This window comes from Staurois parvus, unplaced genomic scaffold (assembly GCF_062004578.1).
Source record: "Staurois parvus isolate SC_StPar_1 unplaced genomic scaffold, SC_StPar_1.0 ptg000498l, whole genome shotgun sequence".
NCBI classification, from domain to species: Eukaryota; Metazoa; Chordata; class Amphibia; order Anura; family Ranidae; genus Staurois; species Staurois parvus.
The window spans coordinates 2,035,175-2,052,254 of NW_028318294.1; the positions used below are offsets into that span (position 1 = coordinate 2,035,175).

Sequence of the window (17,080 nt, forward strand, 5' to 3'; positions counted from 1 at the left end):
AAAAGGGCAGGAACCAACAGCTGTTTTCCAGTGCTTGCCCAGGAGCTGAATTAGTCAGCGTTTCCGGTTCTGCAAATACATGATTAGTTCTGTATTTGGTATCTATTTCTCCTTTTTTTCTTATGCTTTAGAAGCATCTATTGTTCTATAGGTAAATTATACCAATGAGAAGTGGAGAAGAATACATGGTTGTGGTTATAATTTTTGACACCAGACAGAAGCATTCTATGGACACAGCTGTATCTATAATGCAGCTGTGTTTTCAGTTGCACTGTTAAGGAGTAATATTTGAGACCTGCAGAAACAAAGAATCAAGTAGGATAGCTTACGTATTGCATTAACCAGCTGATTTTACTGAGTGATGTTGCAATATAATGCACAGCTTAAAGTGTATGTCAGGGTTAAAAAAATAAATATATATATATATATATATATATATATATATATATATATATATATGCAGAGCATCTCTGCACAACATTTACTCGTTTGTTTTGTTTCCCTTTAATGAACCTGCAAGTATAGAAAAATAACTGATCAGAAATGTGCATGGCTTCTAAGTCCTGTTGTGAACCGAGTGGTGTCAGCCCTGCCTAGTTGTCTTTTGCTAAACTACTAAAAACCCTGCCACCCTATCATCTTCACAGCATGTACACTAATCCTTCTGTGTCCCAAGATGAGAACCAGGAGGGCTAATTCAATTTCATGGGATAACACAGGAAGTGTACACAAGACAGCTCTGAATTTCTGACATGACCAACAGATATTCGTTTGTACTTATCAAACAGATAGAACAAAACATTTTCAATGACATATTTAACAGCCCAAAAAGTGAACTAAATAGGAGAAGCGAGTAAATGTTTTGCAGTGATTCTCATATCTTTTTTTTCATTGCTAGGGTCTTGTACACTTTAATTTTTATGTTAAAAATGATGTTAGAGAGAGGAAACTTGAACATATTTAAAGTGGTTGTAAACCTCGGACATGAAATGTGAACAAAGCCTATCCCTCTATAGTGTGTACTTGTCTCAGTCCAGAGCACTGAGTGTCATTTCTTTTCACTGTCTTCTTCTTCTGCTATCAGCATGAGTCACTTCTGACAAGTTTACATAACACCAAGAGAAAAATGGTGACGGGAATGCACAGCTTGTGATTGACAGCCTCAGCCCTGTTTCTATGTGCTGAGTTCTGTGCCCGTCCCTCCAATCAGCTATCAGAGCTCTCCTCACTGAAGTAACTTCAGCTCCCCTGCTTTTCAGAGCTGAGAGATCCTGGGTAAATTCTGCACTTTAAATGGATGTAGGGGAAAGAAGGCTATAGATAAACAGGTACAACCTACATAGGAGGATTGGTTTTATCTGTGTGTATCACCTGAGGCCAATACAAGTGAAGGGATGGACACTGCTCAACCGACCCCAGGAGTCCAATGTTAAGGAACGGCCTGGACAGGCTCTCTGACCAAGCCCCAGTGGGCAGGACGAAACGCGTTAGAAGCACGGCCAGGTCATTCCTTAACATTGGATTCCTGGGGTCGGTTGAGCAGCGTCCATCCCTTCACTTGTATTGACTTATACTGGAATCGCTCGGACTCATGCTCCCCTCTTCTCACTTGCTGGTAGGGTGATCTTTTTCCTTCCATCCACAGCTTGGAGCAGCGCCATAAGGTATACTTATCACCTGAGGCCAGTCACTTCACTGGATATATGTCAGAGGTTACAGCCACTTTAAATATTGTAAACAGGCAATGAATACTTGCAGTGGTGTATTTAGAATTCATGTTGCCCTAGGCAACACAAAAATTGTCTCCCCCCATTGACAAGCTGCACCCCCCCACCCGAGAGAGCCTTCCACTACCACTGCCCCCCATACACTGGCAACCCCCCCACCCCTACAAGAGATAAGACACTCACCTTCACAGCTCCGGACATCCCCGGGAACAAGGGTCAGGCTCTGCATACACCATCAAGCAGCCTACAGGTCTCTCTCAGATCCCACCTGGTCCCTGTGCTGCTTGTGTCCATTCTTCCTTTCCTTCTTTTGGGGGACAGCACTGCCCCCCTGAAAACTGCTGCTGCCCCTCTGAAAAATTCTGCCCTAGGCAAATGCCTTCTTTGCTTTGTGGTAAATACACCCTTGTATACTTGAATATGGATAGAGGTACCTACACCCTCCTTTCAGGAGAAGACCTTTCACCTTGTCATATGAAGCTCGGTGGCTCTGATTGGGGTGGTCAGCAAGGACCCTGATTCCTGGAAATTGGCCAGGGGAAAGCCATCTTGAGGCTAGTCAGCATGTAGTAGGAACTTTTATGGGCATCCTGGTTTCAAAGAGCACACTGGTGATCAAGTATGTCTAGCTATGTTCTCCATTAGCAGCGATGTATTATATTTTGATTTCACAAACTTGATTGTTGATATAATACAGTAATATTTGTCTGTCTTTTTTGTGTGCAGTTTGGAGATGCCGGTTTGCGGGTTTTATCTGAGCACCTCACTGCGCTGCAAGTTCTCAACCTGTGTGAAACCCCTGTCACAGATGCTGGGCTGCTGGCACTGAGCTGTAAGGCATCTCCCTTTATCATCCCACATTTCTATAGTCTCTCTAACTGTTTGCATTCAATAGACTATACGTTTATAATATTTCTCTATTTTATACTTAGCTATGAAGAGCCTCTGCAGCTTAAACATGAACAGCACCAAACTGTCAGCGGACACTTATGAGGATCTTAAGGTAAACCCAGAAACCATTCCTCTTCCAGGGAAACAACCAGTATATTGATGGCCCCTTACCTTTAGAGTGATATTGACTGAAACCCAACGGCAAACATTCATTACATTGCAGCTTACCAATTCTTAGTTGTGGTGGCTGCATTATTTTATTTTTTAGGCTTTCTTCTATTTTCACGTGGTGATCTTGCCAGTGAGTGTTTTTCAAAAGAACAAGCTCACCATCGGAAGATGAAACAAACCATTTACAACTGTCAGGGGTGCCTACAATGATCAGCTTTTATTTATTTTTGTAAAACCTTTATACCTAAAGGAAAAAAACATTTTCTGTAACAACTTATAAAGTATTAGCTGGAGTTTAGCTTCAATATGTTAGTATGTTTAGATCTTCTAGTATATGTAACACTCCCCCCAGACTGACAATGCTGCTGTCCAAAGGTGCCCCCTGTTCTCCTTCATCCAGAGTGTAGGCACAGGAGGTGTGTTAATGGCCAGATCACCAGTTGAAAACAGCTAAAAAAAAAAAGCCTAAAACAAGAAAAAAATGCAGTCACCACATTGAAGGATTGGTAAGCTTCAATATGTTACATTTTTGGTTTAAAACAAAAGATTGTAAAAGCTCATAGACAGTAACTTAACCAGTTCACCTCTTCACCCCCTACTGAGCAGAGCAATTTTTACATTTCTGACGCAGGCCTGTTTATTCAGCGATAACTTTGCCATTATTTAAGACAAAAATTTAAATATACATAGTTTTTTTTAAGGACAAACAATTCTTAAACAATTAAACGTTACAAAACACACTTTTTCTTTTTGAGTAGTGTTAGTTTAAAAATAAATAGTGTTGCTGCACATAAAAAGTTGTTCTCTAATTTGTCCTGTTTAAAATGATGCTAAAATTAGGATTCCGGTACAAAGCATTGCAAAGTTATTTACAAATGAATTTAAGTGTTTTTTTGTTCCAATTTTGCACTTTTTTTAAATGTGAAATTTGTAAATATATGTTAAAGATGTAAAAATATTAACGAACAAAACTAACAAAAACAAAAAAAAAAAGTTTAAATCTTATTAGTTAATAAAATGGAAACAAAAAAAAAATCAGCAGGAATAATAATTGAATGGAGAAGGAGAATAAAGAGTTAATTAGGGCTGATTAGAGTAACTAAAGGTTAATAAGGGGTTAAACAAAGAAACATTTCATTAAAACATTTTTTTGTTAACTTCTCCAGTTGCTTTAATTTACTTCATCTGCAGATCTAAGCCCATCCCTTTTGATCTATAGATGAATAAACAGAAAGATACAAAGTGAAACATTGTTTCTTTGTATGTTTCTTTGTATGTTTCTATATTCAGAGCAAAGTCTAACACACCCAGAGTCTGCAACTGGTTAAAAAAAGAAAATGGTATCAGAGTATCAGGAACATTTCATACATCTGTTTAAAGTGTTACTAATCCCAGCACCCTGCATTCACTATATCTGGTCTCCCCGGACCCTGCATTCACTATATCTGGTCTCCCTAGACCCTGCATTCACTATATCTGGTCTCCCCGGACCCCGCATTCACGATATCTGGTCTCCCCGGACCCCGCATTCACTATATCTGGTCTCCCCAGACCCCGCATTCACTATATCTGGTCTCCCCAGACCCCGCATTCACTATATCTGGTCTCCCCAGACCCCGCATTCACTATATCTGGTCTCCCCAGACCCCGCAATCACTATATCTGGTCTCCTCAGACCCCGCATTCACTATATCTGGTCTCCCCGGACCCCGCATTCACTATATCTGGTCTCCCTGGACCCTGCATTCACTATATCTGGTCTCCCCGGACCCTGCATTCACTATATCTGGTCTCCCTGGACCCTGCATTCACTATATCTGGTCTCCCTGGACCCTGCATTCACTATATCTGGTCTCCCTGGACCCTGCAATCACTATATTTGGTCTCCCACAGTACACTCAACATGGAAATGCAATTATTTTAGTAAATATAAACTGCTAAATACCTTTTCTCATCAGCAGTTAGAGCAGTCTTGTGACTTCTTTCAGTGTCCAGCAGAGCACATGTTAAACCTTGTAGGAGGAGTTTTCTTTCTGCTCTTGGAGGATGCAAATCCCTTGACCTCTGTCTGGATAGTGCTGATTGGCCCTGTGCTGAACACATACACTCTCTCCAGAAAAAAATAAAAACCTCTTTAGCAATACACACTAAACTGAGCATGTGCAGAGTGTTTCCACGTGATATGTCGTATCAGGAGATAAGAGGGAGACACTGGAAGAAGGGGAGGATCAGAGAAGTCAGGATCAAACAGCCTTTTTAAACAATGCAAAGGATTAGGTTCCACAGTGAGTATAACAAGCAAGCTTTACTGCATATACAGACTGATTCCACTGTTGTGGGTTTAATAGCACTTTAAGTCTTCGGTCACACCAAATCTGACTTTAAAATCTCATGACTTCACTTGAATTCGCATGATTTCAAAGTTGAATGTCAGTCCGACTTCAGGTGCGACTTGGAAGACTATGTCTATGAATGTTCTATGGAAGTCGCACCCGAACTTGCAAAAAGTAGTGCATGAAGTACTTTCAAAATCGGTGCGACTCCGACTGAGCCAAAATCGAGCTGATCTGACCGCTTCCATTGCGGACAATAGGGTGTGACTTGTCATGTGATTTGAAACTATCAAATGGCATGACCGTTTGCACTGGTGTGAATGGGGACTAATACTGTCAGCCAAAATGAATGCCTAGTGCTCTCATTTGTGCATTTTTTTAAATTTGGTCTGACATAGCCTATTTATAATGTAGAACCTTCCTAAGCAGCCCTGCAGCAGATGCCAGACAAAAGTATCTCAGCTTAATAAAATGGAGATGCACTTTAATTAGCCGGCCTTAAATTAATCAGCAAAGGCTTAAATCTCCACAAGATCCTAACTACACCAGCACACCCACTGTCCTATCCTGCCTGTACACACACCCAGCCATGTGACACATTTGTTATTTTTGCCTGTAATTCTGTTCCATATATAACATTTCCTGGGTGTTAAGCGTCTTTTTGGATTACCTAGTTTGTGTAGCGATAAAAATAACTCCCAAATCCCCACACCCAAACATAGAATGACATGCTAGAGAACCAGCCTCTACAAAGGGATTAATGTAAAGTTGGATTTTGAACATGAATTTCTTTTCACTTTCCATGTTTTATGGCTAGTAAAGGTAAAGTATTTAATGTGTTATTTTACAATGCTGGTAGCTACATTTATTATTATACAGTATTTATAAAGCGCCAATGGTTCGCTCAGCGCTGTACATTACAAAGGGGGACAGAACATGTGACAGAACAATACCAATACAATGCAAACCATGAGGGGATTGAGGGCCCTGCTCTTTGGAGCTTACAATCTAGGAGGTAGGGGATGGTGGCACAGGAGGAGATAGCTGTGGGGGATAGAGTGGTAGGAAGAGTGGAGGAGATCGGCAGGTTAGCAGGGGGTGGGGTAGGCTTCCCTGAAGAGATGGGTTTTCAGGGTGCGCCTAAAGGAGAGGAGAGTAGGTGATAATCTGATGGGTTGGGGCAGGGAGTTCCAGAAGATGGGTGACACTCTGGAGAAGTCCTGGAGGCGGGCATGGGAGGAGGAGACCAGGGAACTAGAGATAAGGAGGTCTTGTGAGGAGCGGAGTGTGCTTGTTGGGCGGTACTTGGATATTAGGTCAGTGATGTAGTACGGGGCAGTATGGAAGGACATTCCTAGATACCTGAAACACTGAGGATGTAGAAAACACTGAAGACATTGAGTGATAGAAGAACTTCTGAGATAGACATTTTCAAGCAGCTGGGGGTGTGTGCATACATGCTGCAGTAGCTGGTTTAGCAACTTATCCCCCAAAGAAAGGGTTCCTGATGAACCGGCTGAAATTCAGTTTGTTTGGGGCCCTGTTGTCACCCTTTTTGCCTATAGTGTAGATGGAGGAATCTGTTGGATTTTTTTCATTCGGCCTGCAACGGAATGAAAATACCTCTCTAAAAAAGGATTGCAATTCTGGGACTGTTACCTATACCCTGAGTGCTAGCTGCTATACTTTTACTCATATTGATATATATATATTTATATATATATATATTTATTTTTTAATATTGTATAATTGCATTTAGCGCTCGTACTATTATCTTTTTGGAATGAAAATACCTATTAGTGTATGGCCATCTTAAACTACACAAATAAACAAAGGATTTCCCGGCAACACTTACCAGCCAGTCCCCCAAAGAAAGGGTTCCTGATGAACCCGCTGAATTTCAGTTTGTGTGGGGCCTTGTTGTCACCCTTTTTGCCTGACAGCCTTCAATTGAAAAATCTTGGAGCTAGGCAGGAAAATGTTGGCTGAACAGTGGTCACATCCACTCAGATGCAGTGCTGTTTAGTTATTCTGACAGCCGGCCCAGCAGATTCATTCAGTCCTTCCTGTATAGTGTATATAGAGGAATCTGCTGGACTTTTTTAATTTGGCCTGCAAGCGGAATCAAAATACCTATCAGTGTATGGCCTGCTTAAATTATACAAATAAACAAAGGATTTCCCAGCAACTCTTACCAGCCAGCTTGCAAAACAACCAATTTGGCCCTGTCTAACAATTTCCACTAAAAACAGAAGGTTTGGTTTGCACACGTTTGCAGATACATGCATAAGCCACAGTTCCGTGTCAAGGGTCCTCTGTATACTGTGGACCTAACTTAAAAATTTCCAAAACCTCCATAGTAGGAGCACATGTATCAATGGATAGGTTAAGGGCAGGTGTGCCTGGAGGAGCCCATACCACCTCAAAGGTACTGGGATGCACGTGATGCCCAGCTGTAGCAAAATGACTGCAAAGGCATCCAGTGTATCCCTGCATCCAAATTAGCCAACTGCTCAAAAAATGGCAACCGCCCCAACCTAATAAGCAGCCTTAGCAGTAAGGTGCACATGGAAGGGCAATGCACATCGCAAACAAAGGATTTCCCAGCAATACTTACCAGCCAGCCTGCAAAATAACCAATTTGGCCCTGTCTAACAGTTTCCATTAAAAAGAGGCTTTTGTTTGTACACACTTGCAAATACATGCATAAGCCACAGTCCCACGTCAAGGGTCCTCTGTATACTGTGGACCTAACTAAAATTTCCAAAGCCTCCATAGTAGGAGTACATGTATCAATGGATAGGTGAAGGGCAGGTGTGCCTGGAGGAGCCCATCCCTCCTTAAAGACAAAGGATTTCCCAGCAACACTTACCAGCCAGCCTGCAAAACAACTTCTATGTGCATCTTACTGCTAAGGCAGGTTATAGGTTGGGACTGTTGCCATTTTTTGAGTAGCCATCTTAAACTACACCTGGAGATCCAGAGCTCAAAAACCTTATCACTGGCTGAATACAAAATCAACTCCATTGACATTATGCAGCAGGGATCGGCCAAATCTGCCGCACACGCTTTCAGAATACCTAAACAATGGCTGCATCTGATTGAGTGCGGGTATTGTTAAGCCAACGTTTTTTTGCCCAGCTCCATGATTTTTCAATCGAAAGATGCCAAACGAGAGGGCGATGAACAGATTTCTGCATCCACACTCAAAAGCACGGATGGATGAATCTTCTTCTGGGGCTATTGTATGCTGACAGGCAGCTCAGAATAGAATGGCTGCTTCCAAACATTGATTGCAGCTGACTGGCAGCAATTACCATATGGCCAAGATTTAAGCTGGCCATGCACTGATCAAAATTTGGATGGTACAGCAGGAACCGGACTATTTTGATCAGTGTGTGACCTTCCTATTTGACAGAATTAGTTATCGACTTCTGTCAAGTGGACATGTTGAAAAATCTGTGCAGGTACAGATAGTGTATTCTGACAGTGGCGGGTGCTGTTGTCACAATACAATGTCCTGGCTGGGTGTATTCCTCCATACACCTCATTTGTTTAGATGGAGGAGTCTGTTCACAATTTTTTTTTTTGCTCAGTCTGCTGGCTCAACCAAAAAAAAATCTTTTGGCTCTTCTAATTGTTGGATCCAAAGGATGTCTGGTAGTAGGGCCAGTGCTAACAAGGCCATCCACTGCTCAAAGTTCATCAATAACCGGCCAAAATTTAAACATTGTTTTGCCGGCTTAAAGCAGAACTAGTTTTGGTGGGTATCTGCTCTCGCTGGTGGGCCTGCAACTGCTTGGGACACATCACAGGTCCCATGAGACTGCGGGACCATTCACAGAGAGCAGCACGGCGGGAAGTTGACTATGAAGCAAGGAGTCATATTCGGCTTCCCACACTAAATATATCAGCGTCGTGGAACCAAATACCTGCAATGAACCACCCGGGTGAACGTCCTTGGACAGGCAAGTGTCCTTTGCTTAAAAGTCAGCAGCTATAGTATTTGTAGCTGCTGACTTTTAACTTTTTGCAAACACCTTGAAGATCCTCTTGGTCCAAGATGGGTCTCCGTGGTGCACTTTTTTTTTGATCCTGTAACCCATCCCTGACCACCAGCCTCAACCAGAGAGAATAACCTCCAAGTCATAAGTATTAAGCTAGAGACAGAAACAGTCATGATTTCTTTTTGGCTAAGCCTGGGACATGTGTGACATTTTGTAATTGCTGACTGGCATTAGTTAGGCCAAATGGTGCGACGTTTCCTAGGTCTATATCTACATGTATACTTCTGAGGAGATTGGTAAGGGTGGTGCAGTTGGATTATGGGATTTACTATCACAGTAAGCTCAACTTTTTAGTGATAAATTAAAAGTTTGATAAAAACAAAATTTTGTTTTTATAGAACTACACCAGTATAGTGGAGAAGTAGCCAATTAAACCCTCCATTTCCTAATTTCTGAACAATGGCGGAGCTGCTGATATAGTGTCTGATGCCCTACATAAATGTTTTGTAGCACTTCTAGTATTCCCATTGAGAAGCTGTAGAGAGGCAACCATAAATCATCTCCAAGGCTCACAGAGTTCAGCTTTTTCCAGACCAGCTTTGGAAAACATATATGCTGCCTGCTGGTTATAACTGCAGCCACACTAAATTTGTTTCATTGATCCACTGTCTACATAGTCTCTTCCTAGGTCACTGCTGTTCTAAGAGTGGCAACAGCTACCTGGCACACTGCTTTAAGGAGGCACCAAAGCCCATAATAGCCAGTGTTCCATGACATTCTACCTCTGATGACTAGTAGCTGCCTTCAGAGTTCAGATAATATCCTGCAAATTATACTCCTCTATTATGGCAGTAGAACAAACAAAACTTATTTTACATCTCTTCACCGTGAAGATTAGAAGTAATCAGATTACAAACATGTCTCCTAGCAAAAATAGAACAGACTTAACTAGTTATACATAGACTGTCACCAAAACTGTAGGAAGTCCACAATGCTTTGCAATCTGAGTGTCATAGATGCATCCTGTGTTGAATGCTTACCTAGAAATTATAGATCTTTTACAAATAATAACCAAAATTATACAAACATTGGTTTAAAACTTGCAGATTTTATTTCTTAAAAGAAAAGTTCGCGGTTCTGAGAAAAAAACATTTATACTCGGCTAGGTGTATGCAGCATTGGTTTGATGCTGCATCTGTCCCCTCCTGCTTCTAAGACTGAGAACTGAGCAATCAAATACTGCTGATCACTCAGTTCTCCATCTTCAGAGAGCCAGTGACTGTCAGTGCCCCTTCAGCACTGACTGGAGCAGTGGTCTGTGGAGGGTGCGGGAGCAGCTGGCTTAGGCTCTCAGTGGCATGCTGAGAGGCTGAGCCATCTGCCGATCCAGTCATCTGAGTGGATCCAAACTTTAGAGTCGGGATCTCTCCAGAGTCTGGACCAGCTGAGTAATGTCAGCCGACAGTGGGCTTTTGCTGACAAGGGTCACAGGAGTGCAGAACTAAGTGCACTTCTGTGATCCATAGGAGAGGTAGAGCCAAAAAGGCTTTGGCCCTACTTCTCCTTTTTCAGTTCAGTCAGGAAGCCTCCTATTTGAACCCGGGGAATGATTGCCCAATGCTAGCAAATTTTTCTGCAGAGGTGAACGGCCACCCATTTGGAAAATGCTGCCATAGGTTGATTGCTGATAATAGCGGTTCACAATTGTCCATCTTTCTCTTTACAGGCAAAGCTGCCAAACCTTAAAGAGGTGGACGTTCGTTACACAGAAGCCTGGTGATTTTCCACCATCAACCGAAGGAGGACATGTTTCCAAGTCTTTTTGGCTATATGAGAAACTGTAGCGCAAGATATTTCTTGGACTACGATCCATGTTTTTGATTTTAGAGGTCATTTTTAAGTAGGGGGGGATGGACTTATCCAGCCTGATACTTACAGCTTCAAGATTTCAAGATTAATCTAACGTAATTAAAGGATAACCAGGACTTTGTAGCTGCAAGAAGATCATACTGAGGAATCCTTCTTGGAATTTTTTTTTTTATTATTATGCCTATATGTTCATGCTGAGTGAGGGGAAGAAATTAAGAATGTCTATGTTATGTTTTTTTTTTTTTTCTAAATTTAGATCGATTGGATGGACTCATCTTGCTTTGACCTTTCGCAACATAATGAGAACTCGCGAGTTCATAAGCGCGACAAGAACGATTGTCATCTTTGCACCTTTTTTTCTTGCCCTTGCAACTGTTCTGCAAATTCATATTGTTGTAAATAGGATTTACTTCATTCACCTATTTAAAAAAAAAATGGTTCGCACTCAGCGGGTCTGGGACCTGCTTTTTATTTATAAAATGTTAATTTTTTTTCTTTTTTTTTTTGCTGATAGAACTGTACAAAGTAGTTTGATGCTGTCTTGTTAACTGTGTTATTAACGTATGTGTATTGTTTTTATTTTTGCTTTGATTTAAGAACAGAAAGCTTTCTTGAATAAATACCATGTTCATGTATGGTGTATTTGATATATATATATACATATATATCGCCTCAGCTGCAGGCTGTGTCAATGGCTTGGGGTAGAGAAAACATTGCACTTTGTCATCTGATATTGGTTATATAATCATTGTGGCCTATGGTTATTGCAAGCAGTGCCCTCGTTCATGTTATCTTGTAAATATATGCCTGTATTTCATTGTTCCCTATGTTTGCCTTTTCTCCTTTGTAAATTCAATTGCTTTCAGGTTTACCATCATTTCAAATGTTGACATTCAGTATATAATACTGATGTTGAAACATAGACATTTTGTATTGTGCGTTAGCTCTGCCCCTGTCTCAGTACAACATTTTTTAAATTCATGTTCCTTTGGCAGATCACTGCCAAGGCAGCAGAGGTATTATGGGGGTGGTTATAAGCTCATTACAGCCAAAACTGATATTACAAGTTGGAGTAGATGCTGGCACGTTAACTCGCCCCCATGGTTTTTATACATCTTGGAGGCTGCAGCAGTAAAACTACATTCCTACCCACATCTCTCAAAGCTCCAACAATGAAATCTGTGCATCTGCAGTCCCAGCACCGTCCATCTACCACAGGGGTCTCTAAACTGTCTAAACAAAGGGCCGTTTTACTGTGCTTTAGACTTTAGGGGGGGCCAGACAGTGGAAATAGAAAATTCCCTGGAATCAATAGGAATAAACAATGTGCCATCTTTGATATCAGGGGACATATTAGTGCCCCATGAGTGTCAGTGGGAGGAAAAGTATTCCACCAGTGATGTCAGTAGAATTAATAATGCCCCATTGTTGGTGTTAGTGGGAGGAATAGTGCACCAACATTGATGTCAGTGGAAGGAACGTTTTCCCATTGTTGGTGTTCGTGAGGGGAATAGTGCCCCACTGTTGTTGTCAGTGCCGTAACTACTACCCCATTGTTGGTGCTAGTGGGAGGAATAGTGCACCAACATTGATGTCAGTGGAAGGAACATTTTCCCATTGTTGGTGTTTGTGAAGGGAATATTGCCCCACTGTTGTTGTCAGTGCCGTAACTACTGCCCTATTGTTGGTGTCAATGGGAGGAATACTGCCTTGGAATAGTGCCCTAAAGGCCAGATAAAGGTACAAGAAGGGCCGCATTCAGCCCCCCGGGTCACAGTTTGGAGACCACTGGTCTACCACAATCGTTGTGCTCTCACTGTTGAAGTTAAAATGTATTTTACAGCAATGCTTGGAATTCTCTATGGTTGGTGGACTTAGCCAGGATGTCCAGTTGTGTGATGATGCAATGGGCATTGAGGTAGCCACTGGACGATATGGCCCATCAGCTCCTATCTAAGTGAAGTATCAGTTTTGGATGGACCAAAAACTTACTTCTGAGAAAATTGGAGGTGTTGCCAAAACTGACACCTTGCAGGACAGCTATACTGCCAAGAGCTTCACGTTTGGTCTCTGATGTGCTCAGTAAGGCAACAAAAAGAACAATGATGATGTGCAAAGTGCAGAAACCCATTGGAAACCAGTTAGATTATACATTACTGTAATCAGTTTAGTGAATGATAATTTCTGGTTCCTAACAACACATTTCACGGCACTTTCGTAATTAAGCCTGCATTTTTGTTCCATGCGTAAAAGAGACATTTGTTATCCTTTATAAAATTGATGTAATATACACAACTAGATAACATTTAAGCGCTTGTCTGGGAAACAGGTAACTCTTTTCTACTTTAAAACATTTTTTAAAAAAGATGAGGGGTAGTACACGGTTTACTATTCTTCATCCATTCACTTCAATAGAGAGCCAGGGGCTGTGTGAATTTCTAAGCCCTTATCTGAAATATTAGAATGGAAGTAGGGCTTGTAAGTCACCCAAGCGGCCTCTTTTCTTCTGTTCTTCCTGGAGAACCTGTCTAAATTTCCCTTCAACATGCTGCCAATTCCAGTAACAATTGCTGCATATGTACACATGTAAATTTAAATAAACTTATATGCCTATACACATATAAATGTGTAGTAACGGCACATTGTGCATATCATATCTATGAACTCTGATTTTTATATCCAACTATAGCATAGATTATCTTTATACTGTGATAAAGCTTGAAAATCATACTGTTCTTATTGCAGACAAATGATGTTGTCCCTGTGGACGTCATTCTTTTTACATTCAGAGAGCCCTAGCCATAAATAGGTCACACTGGAGTTTTGAGTCTTGTGTAAAAACCACTACATCCTTTAGTATGACTGCAGCTTAATTTATCATGTTCCAGTGTAGTTACGGCCATTTATTCATTGACTATTATCTTGCTTATAGTTAAATTACATATTGAAAAAGGTACAAGATGTCTCTTGAAAGTGGATTCCATGATATGCTTGTAACAGAACTCCTCTGTTTTTTAATTGGCTGTGCAGACTGATTGGCAAATGAGCCTTCTAATGGCTAACCATTTAAACTGTATGTATATGCAAATGCTAACTTAAAATGTAACTCCATTTTTGATGAAAGAAAAAAAAAAATCTGCCCCTGCAAGGATTTTAACAAAACTTTATTTTACAGTCCTGGCTGCTGCTGTTTTCATTAGAGCTAAGTCTTGGATTCCATTCACTTTCTACTTTGTAGAGTCACAGAAAGTTCCTACTTTGTAGAGTTCAGAAAGAAGATTGAGTGGGAGGGACTTCCTGCTATGGTCCCATGATCCCCCCTGTTTATAAGAGAAGCACTGCTGGGCACAGTAGTGAGCAAATCTAATAAGTAGAAAATTATGTTCTGTACATCAAACACCAGAATATCTTCATATATGGAAGACATTTTTAATTTTGTTTGTCAGAATTAGAAAACCAGAGCTAACTACTCATTGAATTAGAAAGGTTATCTTTTTAACATTAGAGTGATTGTAAACCCTTATTTATACCCAGTAAAGTGACTGGCCTCAGGTGATACAACCAGGGGCACACTGACAACTCATGGGGCCCCCGGGCAATAGGGGATCATGGGGCCCCTGTGTCCTTGCCCAAACAAAAAAGCCTATGAAAAAGATACCAGGGGCATCTCATGGGGCCCCCTACTGACCCCGGGCCCTTGGGCAATGCCCGAGTTTCCAAATGGTCAGTCCGCCCCTGGGTACACCTAAGTTGAACCTGTTTATCTGCAGACTTCTCTTCTACACATTCAATCAAAGTCCATAATTTTATAAAGCTTTTCTGAGCCTTCAGAAAACATAGGGCAGAGAGCTGAAATTACACACTGCAGAGCTCAGTGAGTAAAACTCTTGAGAGCTGGTTGGAGGGAAGGGACACCTCCCCCTCAGCTCACAGGAACAGAGCTGAGGCTGTCAATTACAGTCTGTGTACTGGAGCTTCCTCCCCTGTCACCTTTTTTACCTCTTGGTGTCAGGAAAACTTGTCAGAAGTGACTTGTACAGATGGAGGAACAAGGCAGCAGACAGAATTGACACTTGTGCTCTGGACTGAGACATGTACACACTATAGAGACATGTCCTTTGTTCATATTTCATGTCTGAGGTTTACAGCCACTTTAATTATTAAAAGACTTGTGTAACAATTGAATGTTAAATATTTTTTGAAGCAAAGGTGGAGTTACTCTTTAAAAGGCATATTAACATTCTGGGACAAATAAATAGTTATTATACTTGATGAAAATACTTCTCCTTGATCCCTCCACTGTTGGTGCTAAAGCCAGAAGCCTAGACTTTTGGTCACATAATCTCCTTGAACGGGGAGGGATATTACAGTCTGAGCTTTGATCACTCAACACTGAAGGGAAACTGGAACAGCGTTTTCTCCATTAGATATTTCAGCCTTGTATATTTTACCAAGACTGTTAACATGGCTTTGCTAACATTTAAGCATAGGTCCACTTTAAAAATGAGGAACGCTCTGTCTTGTATTTCTGCCATCCACCTTAAAATGGAATAATCAGTTTGCGTGGACTTCTCAGTTCACTCTATCAAACAATTACTGAAATAATTTGGTATTTTTAGATTAATTGCAAGTTTTTTATACCTGGGACAAACTTTTACATTCAAGCAGCATGCATAGTACATCCCTGTAAGTAAGCCGATTCTATCTTATCAAATAATTAATTTTATTTCCTATAAATCATTTGCATATTCTGTTTTTCAAAAAAAGCAAATCTAGGAATTTTGCAGAAAAAAAAAAGGCTGACATTGGCTACTGATCTTTTGTCCTATAAAAATGTGAGGATTTTAATCATGCATGTAAAATTGCAAGTCTATTTCAAGGTTAAAACAATGGAATATATCAGTGATAGATATGAGTGCTGCCTTCTGTCTGGCTGATGGATATATCGCCAAAGTGTGCTTTCTTTTGAAATAAAATGAAACTGTTGCCTTTGTTTTCACACCAGGCTTTTGATTTCTATAACCGATCTTTGTATATATCTGTCTGATACTTGCATGGCATGTGTTTTAGTATTTTCTATAGATGACTGAATTCAAAAACTGAAGATTTTGCTATGTTATAGGGAGCATTTAGAAATGTAAGTTAAGAAAAGTAAGTACCTTGAAATCTTGTCTTTAATCTCTCCTGAAAATAGTATTGCACTTTCAGGGTTGTGAGGATGCCTAGGCATTCATGTGCCTTCAGCCTCATAGCTGTATAGCTGCAGTGTGAGATCTAAGGCACTGCTACCTCTGACTGATTGGTCTCTGGAGATTTGGTGATGTCACTAATGTGTTGCTCACGGTTCTCCTTACTGGAGGCTTTGACATGAGGAAGCAAAGCCCTGCCTTTTCCAAGAGGGTCACCTCCACACAGAGACACAGTGGCAAACAAGGCATGGTATGGCAATAATGAGAAAAGATCAGCTGCAGGGAGACCATAGGAAATAATGGTGACTATTCCCTTTTCCCTGCCTGCCTTGTTTGGGGCTCAGCTTCCAGTGCTCATTTCCTCTTGGATGCTCCTTAGTCAAATTTTCCTTATTTTGTTACAGAATCCTTGGTTACTTTGATAATGTTAATGTGTCACTTGAGACAATCCCATTACTGAGATCTTTGGTGTTTCCCTCAAAGCCATAGTATAAACATATGTTGAGGTTATTGCATTCAAACTAAAGATAAAAGGAGCAAAGAATATTCATATTATGGAAAATTTAAAGTATGTTTGAAGCCCCTTTTTTTGGTTTCTAGGGCATTAGTGGCCAACTGGAAACTTACAGAGAGCCTCAATTGTGATCCCCGACATTTTCATAGGGGTGCACAATAGCACATTTTCGCACACCAGCAGCCAAAAATCCTGGTGCGTTTTTTAGGAGTACAATAAACCCCAGAATAGGAATCAGTGGCCACAATAATAACCCCCAATGTTAGAGTCAATGGCCACAATAATAACCCCCAAGGTTAGAGTCAATGGCCACAATAATAACCCCCAATGTTAGAGTCAATGGCCACAATAATAACCCCCAATGTTAGAGTCAATGGCC

At 41.0% G+C, this 17,080-nt stretch overlaps 1 protein-coding gene across 4 annotated transcripts in view; it reads left to right on the forward strand.

The window, feature by feature from the left end:
* The window catches only part of CMIP (c-Maf inducing protein), a 275,138-nt gene extending 259,141 nt beyond the window's left edge, over positions 1-15,997 (forward strand). For all 4 annotated transcript variants that reach the window (XM_089689802.1, XM_089689803.1, XM_089689804.1 and 1 more), the window contains 3 exons: positions 2,454-2,559; positions 2,660-2,730; positions 10,856-15,997. In XM_089689802.1, the coding sequence (XP_089545928.1) occupies positions 2,454-2,559; positions 2,660-2,730; positions 10,856-10,909 (231 nt within the window). In that variant the 3' untranslated portion in view covers positions 10,910-15,997. The remainder of the gene's footprint in view (positions 1-2,453; positions 2,560-2,659; positions 2,731-10,855) is intronic.
* The last annotated feature ends 1,083 nt before the right edge of the window (positions 15,998-17,080 follow it).